This window comes from Rhea americana, unplaced genomic scaffold (assembly GCF_003343005.1).
Source record: "Rhea americana isolate MKP2758 unplaced genomic scaffold, rheAme1 scaffold_47, whole genome shotgun sequence".
NCBI classification, from domain to species: Eukaryota; Metazoa; Chordata; class Aves; order Rheiformes; family Rheidae; genus Rhea; species Rhea americana.
Genome location: NW_028186612.1, coordinates 5,036,032 through 5,061,419, shown reverse-complemented (window position 1 = coordinate 5,061,419; position 25,388 = coordinate 5,036,032). Strand labels below are relative to the sequence as shown.

Sequence of the window (25,388 nt, the reverse complement as noted above, 5' to 3'; positions counted from 1 at the left end):
GTTCATCTAATATTAGATAATTTTGTTTAAAAAATGTATAAGTATACATTTACCTGATAAATCTGATCTTCCCCATCTGCCCCTACTGTGTCTTTCTGGCCTGCAAAATACTTCCTCGGGAAACTTTCTAAAAGAACTATTAGCAGCATCTAACGAGAGAAGAAGATCCAGTCTATCAGGTAAAAATACTTCAGTGATTTTTGCACAGAGTCTGGAACACGGGGGGACTAATTCTGCTCACAAAGCAGCAAACCAGTGCTGAAGACTTGAAAAACYATGGTGCCTGGGCCATGTAACATCCTTAACATACCAGAGTATATTTCAGTGACTTAATTGTTTTGCTGGTCCTCCGCACGAGGGTAGATTTCACCGGACTGGGGTGTAAGTGTTTCGTAAGAGCATGATTCTGTACCAGTACGAAATCAGTCTCGACATTTCTGTCTGTTTCAAATGAGTTCAGGAGTGACTCCTCCTGAAATAACTTCCATTTACATTCATTTTTACTGCTGCAGMTGAGAGCAGATTATGTCCCATAAAACACCATATAAGTGTAAAGTATTATAATTAATACTCCTTTCACAACTTTCTGTGACTCTTTTGTCTTTTCCTTTTAAAAATAAGGAAACTAACATTATTTTWAAAAAATCTATACTTAAAATGACATTAAAAGTTTTTAACTTAAACTAACAAAAACCAGTGAAATTAAAAGCTCAGCTGACACTGAAATTGAGTCTTTCACTTTTTTTTCAAAGTCAGGTCAACTAACAAAGAACAAACTTGAATTTTGAATTTCCTGGTTACTATTAGTTTGAGTTCATAACTTCACATTTGAAATGTCATTTCCATTTTTGCTTTTTAATATACGCACACATGTACACGCACATATATATATATTTATGTGTATATATATATATATATATATATATCAGTTCATAAATCCACAATGAAGTGAGAGCTAGTACTGTCCTCAAAGTCTTTATGCACCATATAAAGACTTTTAAGAATTGACATCATCAACATTTGACTGAAGTAGATATGCACCAGTCGTGGCTTTAACTACAAGGCAAAATTGGGAAGAATGTTTTTGTTTCTCTCAAACAAAAGCAGTAAGAACATCTGTGGTTAAGCAAACAGAACATCCAAAGAGAAGGAAAATTGCCAGATATGAGAAGTCGTCCAAAGTCTTTATCTTTTCCTTCTATAGYGTCCTATTATTCAGTTTAGATGCTCACTACATGCTGATGACCGTTACCTTTCAGGATGATCTTGCCAGGTTGCTCTTGYGCCTCTTGCTCTGGCAAAGAAGAGTCATAACAACCAGGTCTCACTCTGTGACACCACTACCCCAAAACATGCCATGTATTGGACACAGGTGCAGAGGGTCCAAGGTTATCTGGAGGGAAAACCATCCTGGAACTGACTTTTACTCTTAAGGTGGGAGTGAGGGGTCAATTATTTTTATTACTTAAAGAATCCAATCAATCAGTCAAYCGACTTAGCAATCAGTCAATGACAAAAATATAGATATATCTCAACTTCATGGTCCTTTTAAAAAATTCACAGCTTAGCTAGAACATAAAGCATTCTCTGAAGTGTCCTTGGGAATGGAAAAAGTTAGCTGATCTCATCTCTCTGGCCTGGATCCCCCCTGCTGATTGATGACAGCTACGCAGCTTCGTATTGGCACAGCAGCTTCTTCAAGTCCACTGAGTACATCTGACTAAACCCAGTCACGATACTGGTTTTCTGGAGTCCTTCCTGAACCGGCTGGTATGATTAACCCAAGCATGTTGACTCTATTCTAGAGACTCAAAAGAGAGGCACTGCAGAGATTCACATGCCAAAAGACTGGGACAGGCTAAGATATGTCTGAATAGAAAAAAACAGAGCCAAATCCAAAAACAAAATGAAAACCAACTTGAAAAATAACAAGATCATATCCATTCACAGATTAGTATCGGGTTGGCAACCACAGATCACAACTGCACAGCAATCACTTGTTACTTTTGACGGACAACGGATTACTTGCAGATGCTCTGAAATGTAAATCATTGAGTGGGTGGGCTTGGCCTGTTGTTTTTCTTGTAAGTATTTTTCCATCAATGGCCTTGGTTACAGTTGTGTATTTACAGTGACTGTTAAAAACATATATATATATACATTTCCTTTGCTTTTTCACCTCTGAAAACATCAAGGATATTTTGAAGAAAGGAGAGGAGAAGGAGGAAAGGAAGAGAAGGGAAGAGAAGGGAAGAGAAGGGAAGAGAAGGGAAGGGAAGACAAGGGAAAATAAACCCTCACCAACTTGAAATCTATTATTTTATTTTCTTTTTAAAGGGATTTTTTTGGTTTGTTTGTTGATTGATTTGTTTTCCTTAGCTGCTCATGTCGCTAGATTCTCCGCATTTATGCTGGACATCCGAATCTGAGAGCTGCTCTTGCTCAGAATGGAGAGTTGTGTCCCCCCGTTCACTCCGCTGCTCGCTAGAGAAGGATGACGATGTTTGAAATCCACAGCAAAATACCGGTTGACTTTCCAGCTCCTCCATTTTCTCTTTATTTCTGATTGCACCTTTAGGGAGAAACTTCAAAAGGTCATTTTTTATGTACTTAGCCGCTCGAGGACATGCTGACAAATTATCAAGTTCAGAAAAAAAAAGTTTAAAGTTATTGTTAAATTCTTCATATCAGTGAATTATGAGRTGATTTCCCTATGTTCAAAGACGGCAAGGCATGCCATGGGAACAACTGCCTGGAATCTGTGTCTGACCTCAGATAATTTGGGAATCCTTAATGAATAGAAGACCTATTCAACACTACCTACAACAGAAACAACGTGTTAGCCTCTTGGAAAAAAAAATATCATGTTTTCACCATTGATCACTACTAAACACATAAAAAGGAGCCAAGGAAACCWGCACCCAAAAGATTCTGGACAGTAATGAAATAACCTGCTCACAACAGTAGCTTGTCTTTTGCCAGGAATTGCTTTGGATATTGCAAGCAAAATCTTAGTGCTTTAACTAGATAAAGATCATCTTAAGATAATGCCCGAATCTCTCTCATACGTAACAACATAAATTGATTCATTTCCTGCTCCACAGTTTTGGAGGTCTCTCTGTAAAATTGTTCCTCAGGACCTACAGCCTCAAATACAAACACATTCACGGGAACTCATCCTTTTGACTTCATTTTGAAGAAGGCTCTGGGAGACACCAGTATAATTTTTCAGCCTACAGTATCAAAGGTGCTCTGCTTGTCTTTAGTAGTTATTGATGGATTTTCCAAGATTTCAGGTGATTTCAGGAAGTCTTTTCCTGAACTGCACAATAGAAGTGAATCAATGTAAAAGAAAAAGGATGAACCGTGTATAGTCCTTTTAAGGTAGTGCTGAGTGGGGAGTAATTTTCAACTAATTCAGAAAAAACTTTATCTCAGATATTCAGTCCASTGAATGCAGTCAGAGAAGTGACAATTCGCAGATCAGAACAGTGAATCAAAAATTAAGCTTGATTGGCAYTTCTGCATAAACATACATAAACACACACATACAAATGCCTACAGAAAAGTTCAACAGGAAACAGTTTCAGACTTTCAAATGTAAAGAGATGGAAAACGCTTTATAAATTCTAATTTATACCATACCCCAATTACATAGTGTATTCTTGAGCTTAATAGTTGGGTTGAATAAGTAGGCAAAGATATAGTGTAGTACTATTGTACAAAGGAGAAGTTTTATATCAGTCTTCAGTATGATAAATTCATCTTTGTCAGACTTTTTAGGATGCTGCTTACAATTGCCTTGAGAACGTAATCAATATTAGATAATGYGATATGATATGATAATCATTTTCCCCATTAACATCCCTGCAAGTATAGTACTCTCTGTACCATATATTGTAGGATGAGGTCAGCCAACATAAACTAGTGTTACCCACTGAATGAGGACAAGACCACGTGTCTGGGATATGGTTCATCCTTTCCTTCTTTAGATACTCAGAAATTAGAAGTTTAAATTTCGAACTAGTTCCTTTAAAGTCAGTTTAACAGGCACCTCTGAACGACAATTCATTTGGCCTGTCTTAAATATCTACCATAAGGTGAGATAAAGCATCTTCTAGAAGTTATTCTTTCTCTATATAGGCRATTCAGGGAGCCTAGGATGGTTACCCCAGCCTTAGATGTTGAATATTTCAATACCTAAGTACAGACTGAAGCCATTTTAGAACTTTAATCATTACTCTGCCTTTGTTATTTAGTAGAACTGTATTAAAGATCACAAACATCTCAATTTCCAAATGTYCAACTGGACCATTATCAAAACTGCTCTTAAATACAAAACCAAAGCTACAGCAACCAAAAGGTGATTGCTCAGAACAGTAGCTGTCAAAAAAAAATGTGTAGTAAAACAATGAAGAACACTTAAATTTTAMTGTCTTTCTGAGACAAAAATTTTTTACATTATGGAGAAAACCAATCTCCAAAATAACAATATTCTATATAGAATATTCTTTTCAGTTTACCCAGCTAGTTCTAGCAAAACATTTGTTAGCAGTAATAGCAACTGCTTAAGCAACTGCACTATCCTGTATTTGCAGTAAGGGTTTTGTCACATGACACAAAATGCCCAATCTTCACCTCGTGCAAGGAGGTCCAAGTGACTTAATGACGTTAGCAAGAGTGGTCGAGGTCCATTCCTCATAACCCTAGACACTTAAGTAAGATTCCTAAATTCGAAACTTACTTGCTCCTGATTCATTGTAGTCAATGGAAAGATAAAGGCACCTTCAGAGAGTGTTTCGGTCCAGTCAAGATCTGAGCCTCTCCTTGAAGGTGTTTATCTCTCAGTTGAATCAAGAAGGAGTCCTGGGAAACTAGTCTGTTAGCATTAATCTGGGCCATCCTCTCTGGCAAGAGCAATGTTTTGCTTTAATGAAGAAATTRCACTTGCTGTTTCTTTTGCTGAGACACTGTGAGGTTTGGACTAAGGTACCAGGGAATATGGTAGGTGATGAGTTACAGGTAGGGATTGGAATGACAGTTAGTCCCACAAGGAAATGTGATGGGGATGGTAAGGGTGGGAGAGGTCAAATATTAAAAATCTTACCTCCCCATTCAAGAAACAATAGAGAACAGCAACAACAAAACCCTAGGTAAATGGGAGAGAAAAAACTGTAATTCAGATCCTTCAGGAAATGCCAGAAAATAGCTGGAGTTTAAAAACAAACAAACAAACAATCCTAGTCTACACAGCATATGTATATGTGAATAAACAGAGTCTGAGAACTWTGCATGCAAAATGATCACAATGAATGCAGATTTATTTTTAACAAAAGCAGAATTCACTGTATAATCACCTGGAAAGATCCCAGTCCCAATTCAAACACTAGTCTCTCCCGCTTACTGACATTTTCAGGAGAAAAAGCAAACACCGTGTAGTGAATTCCAAACAAGGGGATAAGCAGTAGCGTAGAGCGAGCCAGTCTCCTGTTATAATAGAGTGAAAGAACTTTAATGCAGCTTTGTAATAAACAACCTGTGCTTTAATTAAAGAAGAAAATCCAGCAAATATTTTCTTGCCTCCCTTTTGGTAAATATATACATTATATAATTATACATACACATTTGCAACATTCCCCTTTGCTCCCAGACAGTGATTCTACACACACTGTTGTTTTCACCCGGTTCTTCATACTAGTACAATAACAGCACAAAGCTGCACATTAATAATGGTTAATATTCTGTATTGCTGTTTTGGTTTGCATCATTATAAAGCAGAATTTTTTTCTATAGTGYCAGACATGAAAAAGGTAATCTTGGCATGAGACTCAAACTGCTACAAGAACACATTAAAACCCTCTCATTTAATTGCTTAGTCCCAATGAAGTGTGTGGAATGACTTTTTTTTGTGAATTTATTTCTACATTGARCAAGAAACCCAGAACAACAACAAAACTAAAGCCAAAAACCACGCATGCTCTTAAACTCACGATTACTCCTCAAGGTTGTGATTTTGGTTTCATTTATAGAGTTGGAAACTTAAGTGTAATTCCGTTGTGTAACTAATTTCCGTTGCATCGGAATAAAGAGGATTGGCAGGGAAATCAGATCCTGCTGGTCTAGACAAAAGGGCTGGATAAAAACGTGTGACCTTTGAGCACTACCTGAAYATGGACAACATTCAACAAATGTAGGGGTCCAGCACAGGACTTATGCATCAGCTTTGGTCAGTATCATTTGCTGATTGGGAAGCAGAAAATATGCAAGAAAAAGGAATCTCTGAATGAGCAAGTGCTTTGTTTTAGTTAAATGGCCTAAAGTAACATTTTGGTCATTTTTAAAGGGGAACAAAAAGTGACCGAGTCCCTTCAGATAAATTAAGGTGATAGAGGGAGGGCAGAGAAAGCTAAAAACTGTAAAGCCTGCTGGAAGAGCTCCGTATTATTTCAAWTTTAAWTTTTTAATCTGCTTTCATCTACATGATAGATTACACATAGGTTTGAATTTGCTCATTATGTATGCAACTCTATGTCACTGAAAGTGAAAGTTTAACTAAGACACTTCCAAGAAGTCTGTGAGCATATCCAACACYAAACTGGAAATGGGATATTAGTTCCTTGTTGGTCCTGAGTGACCCTCAGTTGTGTTTCCTGTACTGATGGTGATAAGCATACAATAGCCCTTACCCTTAGATGGTACTAAATATCATATGATTCATTTGTGAGGGACACATCAGCTCTCAAACCTCAACTCACAAACTAGAGGACGTCTTGTTCTTGTGAAATATCAAGATAGACATTAACCAAAAATACTTTTTTTATTATTATTGTTTTTAGCAACAGAGAGAGGAAAACCTTGGAACAGGTTGATAAGAAGCATACAGAATCTCCAACTTCAGTGATCTCTAGGAAAAGGAAGTGAACAAGGATTGACCCATCCTTTTGACTTAAAGACCTTTCAAGGTCCCTTTTAGTCCTTCTTCCCTATGGACATGTAATCAAATGAATGAAAAAGAACAGAAAATTTGTGGAAAAAAATATAAAACAATACTAGTTCCATAAACAAAAAAGTATGCAAGGCATATAACAGTGTTTTAAACTAGCCGTGGATTACAAAGAAATCAAATGAGGTAGTAAACTGGACAAAGAAACATCATTTCTCAAAATTAGTGACCCTGTATATACAGAATAATAAAAAAAGAGATAAAATTTTGATTAAAAAGAAAAAAATGTGTTTGCCTAATAATATCTCGTTTTTCACCTCATAGGGGATTAGCTTTGAGGAAAAAACTGAGGAYGGCTTTTTCTACAGTTAGTTTTCTGGCGTTAATCGTATCTGATTATTCATATAATTAGTTTGCAGGGTCTTTAAATACAATGTCCTCCTCAACTTATTTGAGATATTGTCTTCAGTATTGTCATAAAAGTCATCAAGAAAATACAGAAAAGAAAGAAATAGCACATTCTGAAAATTACAGATGATTAAGATCTATAAAGAGGAAAAAGATTTTTGTAAGGATGGTGAGAATAGCCTTAGAGGTTATTAAGAGTTGTGTGGATGATGATGAATTGTGTTTTCTCAAGAACATTAGGAAGAAAGAGGTCTTAAAGCAGCAGCTATTATGTGCAATGGTGAAATGAAGATGTTAAAACTAAGAATACATTGAAATTCTCATCTGTGTAACAGCCACAGATATCCACCCTCTTTTTTTTTAACTCGYTCTCTGGGACAAGCAAGAGGACATATCCAAGAGCTCTGAGGAGTTCAGCTGGGSTTAAAACGTCTGTTTAGAAGAGACATGTTCTCCAAGGTGTGTAGCAAGAAAGCATATTTATGTTCCCTCAGGGAGAGGAATATCTCAAGGTTATTTTAAAAAAGCAAAGCATTTTCCAACATCTATTGAAGGTGACATTAGATTGTTTTTCTTCTGTTTTCCTCTAAAATGTCTTAAAAATGAAATTCTTGCCAATAGAATGACGATGAAAGTGAACTTTCCAGAACATATTAGTCCAAAGAGATGCACGTAAGGATATCCTCTGTTTTTCCTCGCTTCTCTTGTGAGGGTGCTCTGTTAACCAATACAAATTACAGAAAGGCACCTTTACCATTAAAGGGAACGAAAATAGAAAGGTCCTCTAACTTTGAAAACATAGGTCCTCTACACCAGGGGACCCATAGCTATGGAAGTTATTGTATGAGGACATTTTTGGTTGCCATTCTTCTTCCTGTCTCTGAGGCAGAGGTGAGAAGACRAGTGTGACAGACTTAGAGCTTACTCTTCCTTCAATTCCAGCTAACCTTTCTGCACTGAACACGTGTCCTGTGCCATTTCTCACGGGACTGTGGCTGCTTCTATTGGGCTAATCAGAAAATCACGTAGCTTAACAAAAGCTGTTGTAACTTATATATAACATTTGATGAATACTATTAAAATAAAGAGAAAATACACAATAACTTTCACTTTCTCAAACAGCCTTTTACCTTGGACTTAGATGTTCTCACCTCTCAATATCTTTGAGACAAAATACCATAGACTGCCAAAGGATGCAAAAGCTCTGCAAAGCTATAGCCTTTGAATGAATACGTAATCGTTGTTATGCTACCTGAGCCTGCTTCTTTGAAGCAAGAGAACGGATCGGTTTGAATGTTGACCCTTAAGTGGAATCAATCTGATCAAATATAGACTTCTACAGTGAAGATATCAAGTTTTGAACTAGTTGTGCATAACAAGATTCATCTCACATATATGGATGTACGTGCTGCAGATATCTATATTTAAATTATTAACATAATGCCTTTAAAGTCAGTGCGGAGAAACAGGCACTTTTACAGCAGAATTCTGGCACGTGGATGTGTTATCTCGTTAAAGTGAATCCTGCWGTAAACACCATCAGGCAACTACTGAATGCATCTTTTGATATATATTGACTATCTTAAAGTAATTAGATACCTACAAAGTAAACATTGTCTTTTATTTAAATTAATTCCACACCCACGCTCGCTTCATTGACAATGAAGAGTAATAGGTGTTCACAAGGATGAATCATCTCCTCCTAAGGAGGTTTTAAACGTTCAAATATAACACACCTCATCAAAGGCCTAACAGTCTCTCCATCAACCACAAAGGGAATCTGGGCTGAGTTTGTCATATGGAGAGCTGCACCGTCAACTTCTAAAGTCCAGAGTAGAGGAATCCCACATCCTTCTCCAAACTTGTTGAGGAATGTGTACAAAAATAATAGTGATAATATTTTAAATAGAATAATAAAGAGCAAACCATGAAGATACAGGATGCCAKAGTAGTAAAATGCTTGGTAAGGATGGGATTTAATAAATGTATCTATTTTATCTAAGCTACCTAAGAAGATGCTAAATACAGTTAAGCAAGTGACTTTCAAGAAACTCAGTTGTCCCCTTGATAGGTACATCTCCTATCAAAAAGATTAATTAGGTGTGTAGGATCACTTTTGAAGACTTGAGGTAACACCTAAACACAATAAGTGATTACARCTTTTTTATTTTCTCATGTATAAATCACAGACTAAGGACTTTAAAAGCTGTGGAGGCTTATTGAGATCTTCATACTTTGACACAAAAAAAATGAGGTTTAATTTCATTTATGAGATGGCATACAGACAGGTCTTTTTCTGGCTTCCTYACTGTCTTGAATACACCTTGGCATTGACTAGCTAGAAGATGTCRTATGGAGAGTTGTCAGTCTTCTGTCTTTCTAAAATACTGCGTTTACTTAGCGGGGAATCTGTTTCTCTGCAAAGGCTCTGTGAGAAACTTATGCTGCATCAGGATGTAGATTAAGTGGTAAACGTCATATTTAAAACAGTCTCCTAAATGTGGGTCTGATTTTTACCTAACTGGTAAAGAGCTTCTGGTCTTTGAGCTTTTCTGGGCTTGGAAAATTGACTTTCTGGCTACTCTTGTCTTCTATTATCTGTTTCTTCCATCTGCTATTGATCAATGTCAGTTTGTTGGCTGAATCTTCTGACAACTTTACTACTCTGCAGTGACAAAATCACAGAACAAGAAAGRTTTTTTTAATGATTAAAATGGGTCTTGCCATCTATCAAACATAATAAAATATGCAGCTATGAGTTATGAAAACCTTTTCTTTTGTTCTTTAACRGTGACAAAGCTAACTGTTGATTATTCTCCAGCAAAATGCTAYACTTGTGGATCAGTGCAGCAGGACCTCTTGGAAAATATTGATCTTCACTCAGATAACTGCCATCAAATGCAAGAGAACTTTCAGCAGAGAACATAGAATCTAAGAGATCTCTGAAAGATACCTGTCTTGTCTAACCTAATCCTGTGGACTTCTTGTACAGCTAACCATGTTGAGATGAACTACGATAAAGTGATTAATTCATCATGTCTAAACTAAATGGCATTAGTTTACTTTTTCTTGATGCTTCACTCTTCATGGTCAAATAATGAAGCTCTGACAATGATTTCAAACTGCATACCTAATATTTAGCTATTTAGGCTAGCCGTAGACATACTTGATCCCTCTGTTCTCCTCACCTCTGTATATATACTGACTTAATTTCGTGGAGTTCAATGGATATAAGTTGTTCTACACTGGATGAGAGTCTGATCTGCTCAACTCTGCCCTGCCACAGTCATTCTAGGAAACTTTCTAGTAAAAGCATTTCCTCTCAGTGTGACCAGAGCTCACCTCATTAATGTATAATTATGAGATATTATTAACAATTGCTATACACACGTTGAAGGATATTAGCAAGTGATTCAAAAATCTAAACAAGTCATTGAAAGATATCCAGTGACAGAAGAGATTTAGATCAGAACTGGAAGCTACTATCCACAAYCATAAATAGCATCTGCAATAATTTACGAAATTTCATACAAATAAGCTTAAAATCCTTGATCGTGCCGCATCAGCAAAAGCACAGAACAACAAAAAATTTCTACATGCAACAAGAACCAAATGARCACTCGCTCTCCAATTACTGTCCCTCTGCTGGTATTAAATCAGTTCTTTGCAACATGCGTCATACAAACACAGTAATGTCACAGGATTGCGTACACTTACAGGGTAATGGTTGATAGTTCTGACATCTTGCAAGAATGCTGGTTAGCCCTCTTAGGCTTACAGTAGCATTTCTGAACGCAGCTGCTAAATACGACAAGATTAGCATTTTTTTCAGCATATTGTGAACAGGCCAAGGTATGACAGTTTCAACATATTTATGAGACACATCACAAAGATGGGAAGCGGACATGACGGAATGAAATTATAGCACAAACCAGCTGCTTAACTGAAGCAAAAATAATAAATAAATTAAAATAAGCACTGGATATTGCTGGCAATCATGATGTGTTGATTCACGGACAAGCCAGAGATCGAACAACCCGGAGGCAGGTGGTCAGCCTTACGCATCAGAAATACACACGACCTTTGCAGTCTGATAGTGTAAAAGAACAATATATTAAATGAAAGTTGACTGCACACTTGAGGAGAACAATTAAATAGTAACATAAGTTTGCAGAATGGAAATTAATCTAAGATGAAGTTGGATCAGATGTTCCTCATTTTCACGTCTAAATATCCAACATGTGAATAACTTCTTTTTAGTGGCGAGTGCTAGTATGGACACCAAGAGTGATTCTCAGCCCAGCTTCCTTCATATATAGGGATGGGAGTTTAGTATGAAGACTGCAAGTACAACTGCCGGTTCAGAGGCATTTCCTATTTCATGTCACACACAGTAAGAYAGATGTATGCCTGTAAAAGCAGCAGGCACGTACGCTGTTGCCCAAGACCATAACCTCTGCATGTTGTGTTATACAGCAAGAGCTGCCATGGAGAATGAGGTTTTTACAGTTGTCTGCCGAGAAGGGCGGTTTTGTAACAATTTGGGAAGGTATTTCAAGGGATCTGAAGGACAGAAGTATCGGGACTTTGTGCATGTTCTGGCAGGCTGAAAACAATATGGGAATTGAAAATGCTACTCTCTTGCTGAAGTTTGYGGGAAGACTATTATTTCCTTTTTTGGTAAGATTCACCTTAGGGCAGACTGCTTATTTACAGTGTAGATTTCTATCTGAGCCAAATATCCTTGGCTGCCTTTAAAATCATCGGCGACAATAAGTAGTCAAGAGAAAAATAGACACTTTGGGGGCAGGGTATTTTAGATATCCACCTTAGGACAGGAAGAACAGCACAATAAACTTCTTTGACTGCATTGACTAGACCTCCACTGACTATAAAAGGAGAATATTTTTTTGTTTGTTTTTTTGTTTTTGTTTTTTTTTTAAACACAATTGCCTACCAGGCAAATGTCTATATTTATTCAAATGAATTATACTCTATTTCTATTCACAGTCATACAACTGTTGTGTTCACCTAGCCATAGATGGAAGATGTATTTTATAAAATGAACAGTAAAKTAGAATGAACTGAAAAAACAGATTGTACTTCTCTCTGCTGTTGACACTGTTAAGCCAACCTCATTTACTAGAGTTTCTCTTTCCCTTTTGGGTAATCAAAAGCTGACAGTTATGTTCTGAGCGTAAAATATTTATTAGACATGGTAGCATAAGAGCTGGAAAGAATATGATGTTGTGACATGTACATATGCAGCAACTTGTGAATTGAACCTCATTTCTTCAGAATGAAGCTGAGGAAGTAAATATGAAAATGATAGTGCTACTTTTACAGAATCACTYCTCTGATAAATTTTTCCACTACCTGATATAACACGTCTCATTTCACAGAGCTGAGCAGTGATTTAAGACTGATCAAGAACAAGGATTGACATTTTAGAGACATTTCCTTTTTACTTTGGCTGAGATTTTCAAAAGTGAAAACACAATTTGAATATCTCATTTTTTGATAATCTGAGTTGAAACATATTTTATTAGACCAATTTCTACYACCAGATTGATGATCATCATGTGCTAAAAAAACAAACAGTGCTTGTTAAGGTATTTTAAGTTACATAACTGGAAACACCTAAAAATCAATAATCACTTTGAAAAATCGTGCTCATGGAGTGTTGTAGAGGGTTGTTTTCTTCTCCAGCATGCTTAATATTGCAGTAATAATGTGAAAAAAAATTCTCACCCACATTTCCTCTATAGATTATGTTCTGTTTTTTTGTGGTAGAGATCGATTTTCCACTATAGATATTTCTAATGAGTAGAACTAACATGATGGTGTTTATTCGTTTGCTAGAACTATCAAAAAGGACAAACCTGATTCTAAAAACAATGTCTGAGAGTCAGCCGCTACTCCACAGTCAGTGAGTGAAGGTTCACATATTGGTTTATGGTGAAAAACTTCTCAGCTTTTCATAGGAAAATATTACTATTTCACTGCTTTTAGTTTTATTTTTTCTACCATCCTGTCCAATTTAAGTAGAATTATTTTCTTGATATTGAACATTATAAGGTRACTCAAAATTTGTAAAATACAGAATTGATAAAGTCTTTTTTTTTCATTAAAGCAGAAACCATGGAAAAAAAATAATGAAGAAAGAGAGCAGAGGCAGAAAAGGCAGGAATTAGAAAGAGAGGGAATGAGAGAAAAAAAATGAGTAAGAAAAAATAATATAAATGAGATTACGGATGTCAAGACATTACATGAATTAGGGCAGGATCTTCAGACCTCTGTAGGCACGCACAGAATGGAAGAGGTGACATCTAACTATATCCAAGAGGCATCTAAACTGAGCTGTCACCTTTAGCTCACTCAGTTATGGAAAGAAATGGGCATTTCCAGAGGCTGAGCTGACCTGTATAACAGGGGTTATACATAGGGGATGCACAGTCTCATGGAGGTGCCCAAGTCTCTCGGTTTGACCATAGACGACAACCAGACTATTTATATTCAGTACGAGACTTTAGACAGCTAAAGGCAAACAAGCTGAGTCTCACCGCATGTGTCCTGTGCATGGACTGCAGCTGCCTCTGGGAGGAAGAGGAAGGGTGCTAGAGTGGAAGGGGAAAGAGAAAGTTAAATAGTCCCAGGATGAAATGATGCTTAATGTGGCTGAAGACCATCTTGTCAGGTTGAACACCTAGACGGCCGACAAGTTAGTGCAAATGAGAGAGTAAAAAACACGAGGCAAAGGTAGTTGCAATTCARTTGCACAGAGTTTGTAGGCTTTTCATGGGTGCTTTAGAGAAGTAAAATGAGTTTGCCAATTCACAGGAATTAAATTATGCTTTGTTACCGAGGCCATGTAGTTCCATAACAAAAAAGATCAAGGTCATTAATAGCACACAGGGAATGGCAGGGTTTGTGGGTTGTCTCAGAATATGCTGAAGGTGGAGCCTAGGGGAAAACGCAACAGGGTCTGGTGTGTGCAAGTTAAAACCATGCGTCATCGAGAATCTTTGTGCACCCTCCTCAAACAGCTCCCTGTAGCCTCGCTGCAAATAGCATTGGCAACCTGTTACTTCATAAACTCGTGGCAGTAGGAGAAGGAATGTAAAGAAAACATACTGAAATAAAGTACTGAAGTTACAGCAAAACGTTAACTAAGGTGGAAGTAGGAAGTCTGTATAGAAGAGAAAAAAATTTGAAAAATGCACTTATGCCGTCTATTATTTATGCTATGCACTTCCTTATCTATGGCTGGTATTGCTATGGGTGGAGGAATCGTTTTTCTTGATATCCAATTCCTAAGTGTTTCCTGAAGCTAGACTAGTTTTCTGGTCAAAATACAAATTACAAAAACTCAGGACTTGCAGATCAGACATAAATAGTCCACAAAACTGAACTCATTTTCAGAGTACCAAAAAAAAGTTAGTGATGATTATAGAAGTCCATCCTGCTTCAGGCTTGACTGTGAGCACTGATCCAATGCATGCAACTACACTCCTGTCATCCAGCTCTTTCAGACATAAAATAAAAAACATGGGTGCATCCCTCCAGAATAATTATTTAATTTCATTTTACAGAGTGTTTATTTAATTTCATCTCATCTGACCATGCAAATCCACACTATAGATATCAACTTCTTATCTTGTCATCCCATGCTCTTTTTGCAGTCAGTGGATATAAACAAACAAAAAAATGAGATTCATCTGACCTTAACATCTTCTTTAGGATGAAATGAGTTGTACCAAGGACTTTATTCACCACACTGGGTAGATCTCTACTGAGAGTAGAAGCTCAATATAACTACCTTATTTAGTCGGATGCATCCCTCTCTGTCTTGCTAAAAGTTTTTTTGCACTTCCTAAAAACAGCAACTTCATTTCTCCACTGTTCTCTTGAAAACATGTCCAAAAATCCTAGGCACATTAGTTGTGGTCAAAGTCCTAGTCTATTTACCTAAACAGACTAGGACTGTTAGTCTAATAGAGCTGTCCAAAGCTCTACTTTCTCCCCTACAATCTGCAAATCCAAAAGCCTTGAGAGACTTGAGATATTCCAAGGCCCTCCTCTCACAACTAGGAATAACTTGAAAACAAGTTTAGAACAATAAGATAAACCACATGAAGTCTCCTTTACAGCCCTTGTCCAAAACCCATTAAAATCACTTAATTTTAATGTGTAGTAGAACTCGTTTATCATCTGACTTTATGGTCTTTAAGTCTTTGGGGCCTCTTCTATTGCTTTAGTATGTGAGGCCAGTTTTGCTTTTCTCTTCTTTGTTCTGAGTAGATGTGTGTTACACAGATCAGTGGATCAATTTTTTGTTTTTTTTTTTGCTTTTTCCTGGTGATTTGGAGGAATATAAAGAAGATTTGTACTTTGGGTATCTATGTACTTACAAAGTCAATTAACATCTTCAAGCTAAAAGCTGAGAGGTATGTCAAAAATCTTCTTTTGTGATTAYCAAAGCTCTCAGGTTATAGAAGATGTACAGTATAATACTCTACATAAACATACATCTTAATTCCATTAAACTCAGATTTAATCCATTATAACTGAAATCTAGTATGGTAATAACTGCTATAATTTGACAAGGGAAYTGTGTGTTTTTGAGGAAACCACCATCACCTCCGCAGAGGCTGAGGCTTGCAGACTATAGCTGAAGCTGAAAATGAATATTTAATAAATTTGTATTAAAACTGAAATTATTTGTCCAAAAATCCTGAACTTTGCTCAGAACTGAGGAGGGAAGACAAGCGGTCACGGAAAGTCAAAATATCAAATCTACACTGGTCATTCCTGGTTTTGCTCACATCTATATAATGGGCAGGCAAGGATGGAGAAAGCAAATTGCTGTGTGCAGGGATCAAAGAATGAGATAAAGATTAATATTTAGTTGTACTCTACAGAAGAAAACTGTTGCTAGAAAGAAGAATAATTCAAGTAAATACCTGCTTTTAATGAATTGTACCATCAATGYTACAAATAGCTATCTTTCCTATATCTTAACACTGGAGAACCTACTCTAACACAGTAGATTATTCTCACTTACCCCAGAGCACRGGCTATTGTCATGAACAGTGGAATAATTCTGATGGAGGTGCATTAACATAACTCTGGGGGTAAAAGGCAGTAGCATGTTTAGTGAGAAAAAGGTTTTACACCAAGTGGGATTCTTAAAGGAGTTTGAATTTAGTTTTGCTGTTTGAAATGAAGAATATGCACATCCAAATCCAGCCATAAAAATCAGAGAATGTGATTAACTTACACCTCACTGTCCTTAAAATAAATGAATAAACACATCCCACTGAGAATTTGTTGTCCCAGTCTGGCACAAGGAGTAGACATTYAAATATTATAGAGAACTCTCAGCCCTGTCGATCAGCAGAGATCATCACTGGTGTAGCTACGCTGTGTTTATACAGTTYGGAGCCCTGAGGCTACAGCTAGCTTGTTTTGCCTTATCTGCCTTACACTTTGCATGACATCCCTGCAGACAGTGGTTCAAGTTTCAGCCCACCTCTCTAACCTCCTCTGATGAAAAATAAGAATGCCGCCTCAGTTGCAAARACCTTGGCTTGCAAACTTATGATCATACGACCAATCCCAGTGATTTCATTGGAAATACTGAGGGGAATTACAGTTTGGAATATTTCTTAGTAATGGTACAGATGCAAAGCAACTAGATTACTAGACTATTATATGARCCGTATGCACACGAGCTAAAACACGTTGCCTTAAATCATCTCCATAAAGACTGAGTTCAGTATTAAACTATTGTAACTTGGCAGCCTTTGAGCTTGTGCCATGATCTTCACAGCAGAAGGAATTTCTTCTCAGGGAGTTAACCAATTATCCAGTTAACATCACACAGCTCCTTTTATGTATATCATTAGTGATTGCCTCATAAGAAGTTCAGCCTTCCAGATCAAAAAACCTTCTGCACTGCAACAGCACCATCTCTCTTGGCCCATCCAATTCCTCTAACGAGTATGTACTTGTTTAGAGTACCTTCAAATAATCTTCAGACATAAAACCGAAACCACTGGATGTGATGCGGGTTAGTTGCTAAAGTCAGGCATGAGAAGTCAATGACAAGGAGAAGCAGAGACACTAAGGGGAAATTAAACTCCTTTAGTTCTCGGTATGGTAGATGCAAAATGTGAATGGTAGCAAATAGGAAATGGAAGACCATGAATAGTGCTGTGCAGCAAGCTCTGAAGGAAATTCAAAGCATGTTTAAGATCAGAGATGTCAGAATTATTCCCCATTCTCTGCAGTCCGGTAGCAACTGGGGCATGACTGATTGCTTTGACTCCATTTTTACCTTTACACTAAGTAACTGATTTCAGGAAATGAGGATGGAAACTGAYTTAGGACAAGTAAAATTCAAAATCTCTCCCTTTCAGCCTAACAATAAACGCAAAAMAACTAACAGTTATGAGCAGTGTAGGAGGGAAAGGGAAAACAGCCAGAATGGACAACCTGGTTGCTCACAAGTTAGCTCTCAGTATGTGATTTCTGAAAAGTAATCTGAATTTCAGAAACTGCTGAGATTATTTTCCATAGTGAGTAAGCCATCCTGATAAAAAATGTATCACCTCTATTAATTTTTGAAATCTTGGCAGTCAAATCATAGCTCATGAAGATACAAGGTCTTTAGTGAKGAACATTTTCTAGTTCTGCTGATCTCAATGGCAGTTTACCAATATAGATCAAAATTTGATTATTATTTAGATGAAGTGCAGTGGCTTCAAGAACACATTTAGGAGATCTCTGCTCCATTTTCTTTAGGAATCCTACTTCATTTCTGCTGATTATGAAACTCAAAGGTTTGATAACTTATAATAATGCAGACAATTTAGTTAAGTTTATTTAAGTTGATTACTAATTAAAGTAAGAACCTTTCTATTGTGCACATTGCTAAAGTATTTGTGGTACTTTAAAAAGCAATGATAACATAACTTTATGTATATATACCACTTCAAACATTTATTTATAGGTATGTATAGACCTACATTTACATAGGTACCCAGGTATGGACACAAAACACATATACAAATCACATTGGCTTGAGCCTTCAGCTGTGTTGAGTGCTGTTCCTTACCAACGATGGGAGTCAAGCCAGAAGGTTTTAGGTACAATTTCAAAGCTATTTGGACCCTAAATAGCCAGACTTAAGCTACTAATATTTCAACAGGAATTCAATACTAATAATTCAACAGACTGAGCAGCTCAGTCTTGAATTGGACATGGCGGTGTCTTGTTCCTCACTGACTGGCACATCTCCTTAATTTTTCTTGKGAAGAACCAAGGCTATGTAAGTCTGTTAGTGGCTTTTTTAATGCAAATATGTCCTTTTCTAGTTCATGACTTGTTTTTCTAACAAGTGAAAAAAAAAGGAAATCTGTGCTTTTGCTCATTTAGCACATAGTCTGTGGACAGAGAACTTCATTCTTCAAGGCTGACGCAGATTGTAGTGGATTCAAGTGGAAGATTTGAGTCACCATTAGAGAACTGTTAATTATGAATACTAAGTTTTAAATCCTTGATTAAAAAAAAAATAAAAGAGAGAACTGATTCACATATCAAACACAAATCAGAGTCATATCCTTTGCTCTCTCCATACATCCACTGGAACCATGAAGTTGCCCATAAAAATACCTTACAGCAATGTGCACAAGTAGTAAAGACAGGTTRTTCTATCTTTCATTACTATTTCAAAATAGAAAATATTAGCAATCTTCCATGATACAGGTGTCACCTGCACAGGTTAAGAAAAAAAGATATGGCAAGAGACTTACATCCTAACCACTTTCTAAGGCACTTGAAATAACATGGGCAGAATACCTGTCAACATTGYGTACATCATGGCTAATCCTGGAACAACCAGAAGAAAGAAGTTACATGCTGTGATCAATGGTTTAAAGACCAGAGCCTGCCAAATCTCCAGTAAAGCACTGGTATATCATTGTAAATGAATGGAATTTCCTTTAAAAATGTGTATCTCCTCTTCTGGAATCTGCCTCTAGCAAGTTAACCATGAAATGACAAAATCACATTCAAGGTGGACATAGTTTTAGGCATGTTCCCACCACCACTATAAGAATGAAAAGGATGCAGATCAGACGAAAGGACAACCTTGAAGTTAGGAAGCTAGACTTGACATCAGAAAACGTGTATTCAAATTCCTTTACTTTCCACAGGCACCTGGGGTGATTTTGTGTGGCCCTCTCCTTGTGCATCAGACCACGAACTGTTCATTCGGATTAACAGCTCACAGGAGCATTAYAAAAACACCAAATATTGTGAGTTGATGGGATTTACACTAACTGAGACCACAGCAGTTCTACAGATAAGTAAACAAAGTAGGGTAGGGTTTTCACTTACTTTCYCTGAAAACAAATAAATCCCTGTGTAATTATATTTTTGCTAATTATGGACCTACGGCCTACCTGATCTTATATTCTTAACACACACTCTTCCTTTATTCCAATCCCTGTTTGAAGAGATTTGGCACAAAACAAGACTAAACTCTCCCCTTCTAGCCTTCAAAACTAAAACTAAAACTGAATCCAAAAAAATAATAATAATTTGTCTTGTGAAATGTAAATGTAGTTGTGAAAGACTATATTCTCTAGAACATTATATAAATTCAGCAATAGTTAATCTTAAAAATAATCAAAGTAGCAAGYATCTGCTTTCCTATTATGTCTTAGGAATGAGAACTGAGACCTTGCTGAGCATGCACTGACCCCAAATATTCATTTTTTCTGTATTGTGACAGAAAAAGTTTAGACCAGGGACACAAGTCCCTTTCATTGCCAGGTTAGTGGACATGCCAGCACTCTGATAGTACCTCATACAACATAAAACCTGGAGTTAAGAAATTAAAATGCCGTGATAACGAATATACCATTCATCAAACATCTGCCGTTTTCCTGAGAGAAATGAGACCTTTGCCGTGACGACCCTGGCGATAATCATTAATGCCGGTAGTCTGAGCACTTGCAGCAAGACAAAGCAGCAGCAGAATGAATCACTGAGCGTCCAGTGACTTTGTAGGTGAACTGCAGAGGAGTGTTGTTTACCAAAACACTTGTGTCAGAACATTGCTCCTTCTGCCCTAACCCTCTAGGTTGCACCATAGGTAAAATCATACCTACCTATGATATATGCCATGTTTCTCCCTTCTTTCCAGCAAGATGCTGAGTGGAGGAATGACGTAGACCTGAATTAGCTAGATATATGTGGGGTTTATTTTCTTTTCTTTGAGTTTTCAACATGTGAGACAATATTTAGGATGAAGAATCTGTTAAAGCAAAAGCAGAAACAAGCTTTCCCCTCCCAAGTTACACTATGAGCAATAAGTTGGAGGAAAAAAAGAAGAAGAAAAAAAAAGCTTTTTCAGTCAAATATGCTTTGATCCTTGATAATGGATGAATAAGCAAAGGCTTGATGGAAATGTGTGCGCCTTTTTAGTTTTAAGGATTATTCCAGCATGCATCTACACCATGCATACCTACTGACATATTTACTGCAGTGATTTATGGTAGTAACAACCTTAGGTGCTCTTCTGTCTGCAGCGAGGCTTTCAGCAAAGCAACAACGCTTGTGAAAATAATAGCCTGGACGTTAACTTTGTGTAAATGTTCCTATAGGAATATGACTTTTTAGAGGGGAATGTATTCCTTCTATAGCTTAACTGAAACCAGGATGCCTAAAAGTAGAYTCTGTCATGTCATRTTACACACTACTGGCTGGATTTCTYGCATGAAAAATAATGGTATCTTGGAGGATAAACYTACTGTTTTATTAGTTTTTTGTATCCAGCTCAGGGACTGATGCATGTGCCTATAGTGTGGGCTTGACGTGACACGCTGTGCGCTGACCCGTCCATGGGAGGGCTGCGCGTACGCATTCCCCATCCGCAGAGGTGGGGAGGAAAACTTTGGATTTGGGGACTTCCGCTAGGTGCTTTCAACCTAGGGTGTAACAGTGGCCCTGAATAATCTGCTGCTTGTTCAAAATGTTTACAAACTGCACAATTAGAGATTTCTAAGAGTGAGGCAGAGCAGGCATTCGATTTGAAAGCATGTTAAGTAAAATCTGTCCGGACTGAATATACGAGGAGAAACACAACTCACTGTTGTTCGTACTATAGGATCAAGTATATCGTGACTGTAACTGTGAGAGATTAAAAACGTTTATATAATTCATTCTCTAAATGGGGCAACAAACCTGTCTGGACTACGCAGCTAGTTATCATAACCACAACAGGAATAAAAACAATATCACTTTCAGCTTCTCAAGCAACTTTCACCTGAGGATCTCAGAGCTTCTCATTCAGATTAAAATCTGGTGCATTTGCATTACTGGGTTTGCCTTGGTTTGATGCTTAGCTCCGTGGAACTATTCAGGACTGACACGAGATTAACTGAAAACAGAACACGGTCTGATAAAAAAAAGATATGCCCTCGGCCATTCACTCCTAAGAAGTAAATAATAATTGTGATGATTACTGGGAGGAATTATGAAAGCTGCTTAAAGATCTCAGGGAAAAAATAAATAGAAATGAAAGAAGACTCTTAAAATTAAAAAGAACTTTAGCAAAGACGGCTTTTTTTTTTTCTTCATTTTAATTCCTACCTTGACTTTTTAGAAATTTTTGATGAGTCTAGCCTCATTTCAAACATAAGGAGGGGTTTCTGTCTAAAACTTCACTAAAATAACCATAGAGTTATTGCTCTCTCAGGATCTGACAAATTTTGAGCCATTCAATCCGAAATGGGATCAGCAGCATGCAGACAGTTTTGAAAGGGAACTAAATGTATGATGAAGGGTTGCTTAAGCATGAAACTGGTAATGAATGRCTGAACATACAAGCTGGTAAAATGGAAATTAACGGTTGCGAAAGCATTTGACGGCTGTAGACAATCGTTAGGAATTAGCTAAATGTTTCCAAGATTTTGTCAGCCTAAAGGCAAAGGCTATTACCTATAATGAGCATCAAGAAAGTTATTTAGAGAGAATGCCTGTTTTTCTTTTTTTAATAGGACTGAAGAAATCAGCATTGTGCTGCTGATTGTACACATTTTTATTTTTTAAAAAAATCAGATCTTGCAATCTCTAGTGGCTACGCTGTATTAATTAAGCAGCAGTTCCCCGGTAGCACACTCTTCTGCAGTGTTCCTGACATAGCTCGCAGCTAACTTCGCTAGTGGGGATCGTTAATAATGAACGTGGCAGCAACATATAATGAATCTCAGCATTTAAGCATATCCCTAAGGCTTGTAAAGTAACATACAGGCTTAAGCGGGTTGCAGAATCGTGACCATACTGCCTGCGAAACAGAACCATGTACAGATTTTCCTAACAAAGTTCATCAATAAAAGGGTTTGCGCCTAACAGTGTAACATGTGGATATGAAGAAAATATCCTCTCCAAACCCAATAACAAAGTTTTTGTGTCTGTGCTTGTGCTTTTTTATTTATTTTCTTGCTTAAAAAAAAATAGAATTCTTGAGTTACAGCTGGTTTGCACCTTTGGAAACAGGCTGAGGATCTCTTCTGAACTGTGACTGGTTAGTATCATATACTAATGGTGAAGTATTTAAATTTGATATGGAATAAAGACCTAGAGGAAGAGTTTGGTCTAATAGTATGACTTGAGAGGGATCAAATTACTTTTGTTTTAATTATAAAGACTGTGATACTTTTGAATTCTATAGTGTCCAGCTGGATGCTGCTGGGACAAGCACTTTACTGCAATGCTTTTTTTGTTTGTTTCTTTGTTTTTTTTTTTCTTTTTCTTCATGCTAATGATGTCTGTGGTTTCAAGTTGAGGATGGAGAGGCATTCTCACTCTCAACTCAACATGTTTGCATTTAACAGTGGGCTTCTCAAAATAGACCATTAGCATGAAGAGATAGGGATCAAACAAACAGTTATTAGCATGCATCTTGTCTGGGATTTATCAGTCTACTAAGCAAGGGCTATTTGATCTGTATTTTGCTTGTGATAAAGAAATGAGTTTTAAGCCTTTAATAGTTAGAAACAACAAAATAGGACATGGAAAATGCTTAATATGGACCACGTCTAAGTGCCACAGAGACTTCAATATGGTGACATTACCATACTACAATCTATCTTTTTCCACTGTTAAAACAACTCTCTTTTCATAGAATATGTGTGCATAAATATTTCTTATACCTGGTCTATGTCTCTACAGACTTATTTTTTTCATTTATTTTTATCATTTCAATGTGACATTTCTGTTGCTGAGTCTGTTTGGATAAACAACACTCCACTTCGTAACACATACATAAATGCAAGATCAATTTATACACACCCATTCATAAAGTTGCAAAGAAATATGAAAAATAATGGCAGCGAATGAAACAGAAAATATGATGCTTTCTCTTGGTTTTGGTTGCTGACTATACACATAGGAAAAATATCAGTAAAACCCAGTCACCATATTGATCAAAAAATGGCAAGGATATTTTATAGCCTTGTCAGATCATTGGAATTTACGGCATGCTTTGCTTCATATGTGAGAGATGTGCAGCAGAGACCAAACATGCACTTAGCAGGTTGTAATAAGAGCTAGCTCTGCACATCTCGGGGTTAACCACAAACTAAGATCCAGGAGATGACTTCCCAGAAGCACATACATTGGAAGTCTTCATGCATACCATCTGCAAACCATGCAGGCGAGCCAGTTAACCTATTCGCTACGCTTTCGGCTGAGCTATATTTCCAAGAAACGTCCACCTGCAGAATGAATTTAAAGAATTATCTGTGTCTACGGAAACRCAGTTTAGACCAAGCTTCGAGGGAAATACTTTCAGGGAATGGATGTCTGACTGTGGAGAAGAAAACAGTGATGCAGAAAAATGTTGTTGTTTCATGTAAATACAAATGAGACACTAGCAAAGAAAGGGGAGGAAAAATAGGCAGCTGGAGGACAGAWTTTTACCTGAAAATGGCCATTCAGAGTAGTCACAAATTATATTATGGGTTTAATAGAGTGAAATTGATCCCCAGATATATCATTTTAAAAACTGGCTTTACAAAATAAAACTTGGCAAAATAAGGGCCTCCTACTTTGCCCTATTTTATTTTTAATTATGGCTTTCATACCTGTCATTTTTCTTTACTAGAGACAGAAGCCAGGGCTAAATCAAAAACTTAGTTCCAGCTATGTTTATGAGTGCTAGAAATTCCTGCAGCCTATAAAAWGTTGCAAAGCAAATGTGTGTGGTGTTCAGGCTGCAAAGCCAAGAAAACACCAGAATGTGCTGCAACTCTCCATAGTTATAAAAAGTAATAATAAAATTATTTTTTATATGCAGAATGAATGCATACATCCAAAACAGGTGTGAAYAGCAACCTTCTCAAGCTGCCAGTTCCAGTCTTATAATGAGGTAAAAACTAACTAAAAGGTCATCAGCTTTAAGAAAAGTGGTGAAGTAAAACACAAAGCTTAAAAATTCAAATGGAAACTTTAAAGATTTGTTGTAAAGTTTTAAGCAATTCTGGGTATGTGAGGGACTTATTTAGCTTATATTGAATGGATTAAAAATTACCAGAAACAGGAACACATGTAACTTCAGGAGATCTTCCTAAATTAGAGTCTGGTCCAAAGTTCATGAAATCCTTTTAACAAATCCTATAGCTTTCAGTGAACTTTGGATCATGTCTTTTGAACGTATGAAGCACAGCAGACTGTCCTATGAATACAATAATATCTAAGCCTGGTCAGTATGTTACTTTCCAGACAAATGGCCTGTAAATTAGCATTCATATTTATCCTTTTTTTTTYCTTAGTCTCTTTAAAGAAAGATAAAAGCCGACACTAAAATGCATTTAGGCAGCTTTTGAATTAAAAAGGAAAAAAAAAGGAAAAATCAATCAAAGCACATTAATATGTCCTGCGACTCTTCCAAAAGTCAAATGAATTCTGTCAAGGTGTCTTTTTTGGATTTTTTTTTCCTATGTGTATATTAGAAATCTGAATTGAT

At 36.9% G+C, this 25,388-nt stretch overlaps 1 protein-coding gene across 4 annotated transcripts in view; it reads right to left on the bottom strand.

Annotated features, from left to right (window-relative positions):
- Positions 1–699: 699 nt before the first annotated feature.
- The window catches only part of ADCYAP1R1 (ADCYAP receptor type I), a 130,678-nt gene continuing 105,989 nt past the window's right edge, over positions 700–25,388 (bottom strand). For all 4 annotated transcript variants that reach the window (XM_085316499.1, XM_085316497.1, XM_085316498.1 and 1 more), the window contains 3 exons: positions 5,358–5,487; positions 5,108–5,149; positions 700–2,585 (listed from right to left, as the gene is read on the bottom strand). In XM_085316499.1, the coding sequence (XP_085172625.1) occupies positions 2,376–2,585; positions 5,108–5,149; positions 5,358–5,487 (382 nt within the window). In that variant the 3' untranslated portion in view covers positions 700–2,375. The remainder of the gene's footprint in view (positions 2,586–5,107; positions 5,150–5,357; positions 5,488–25,388) is intronic.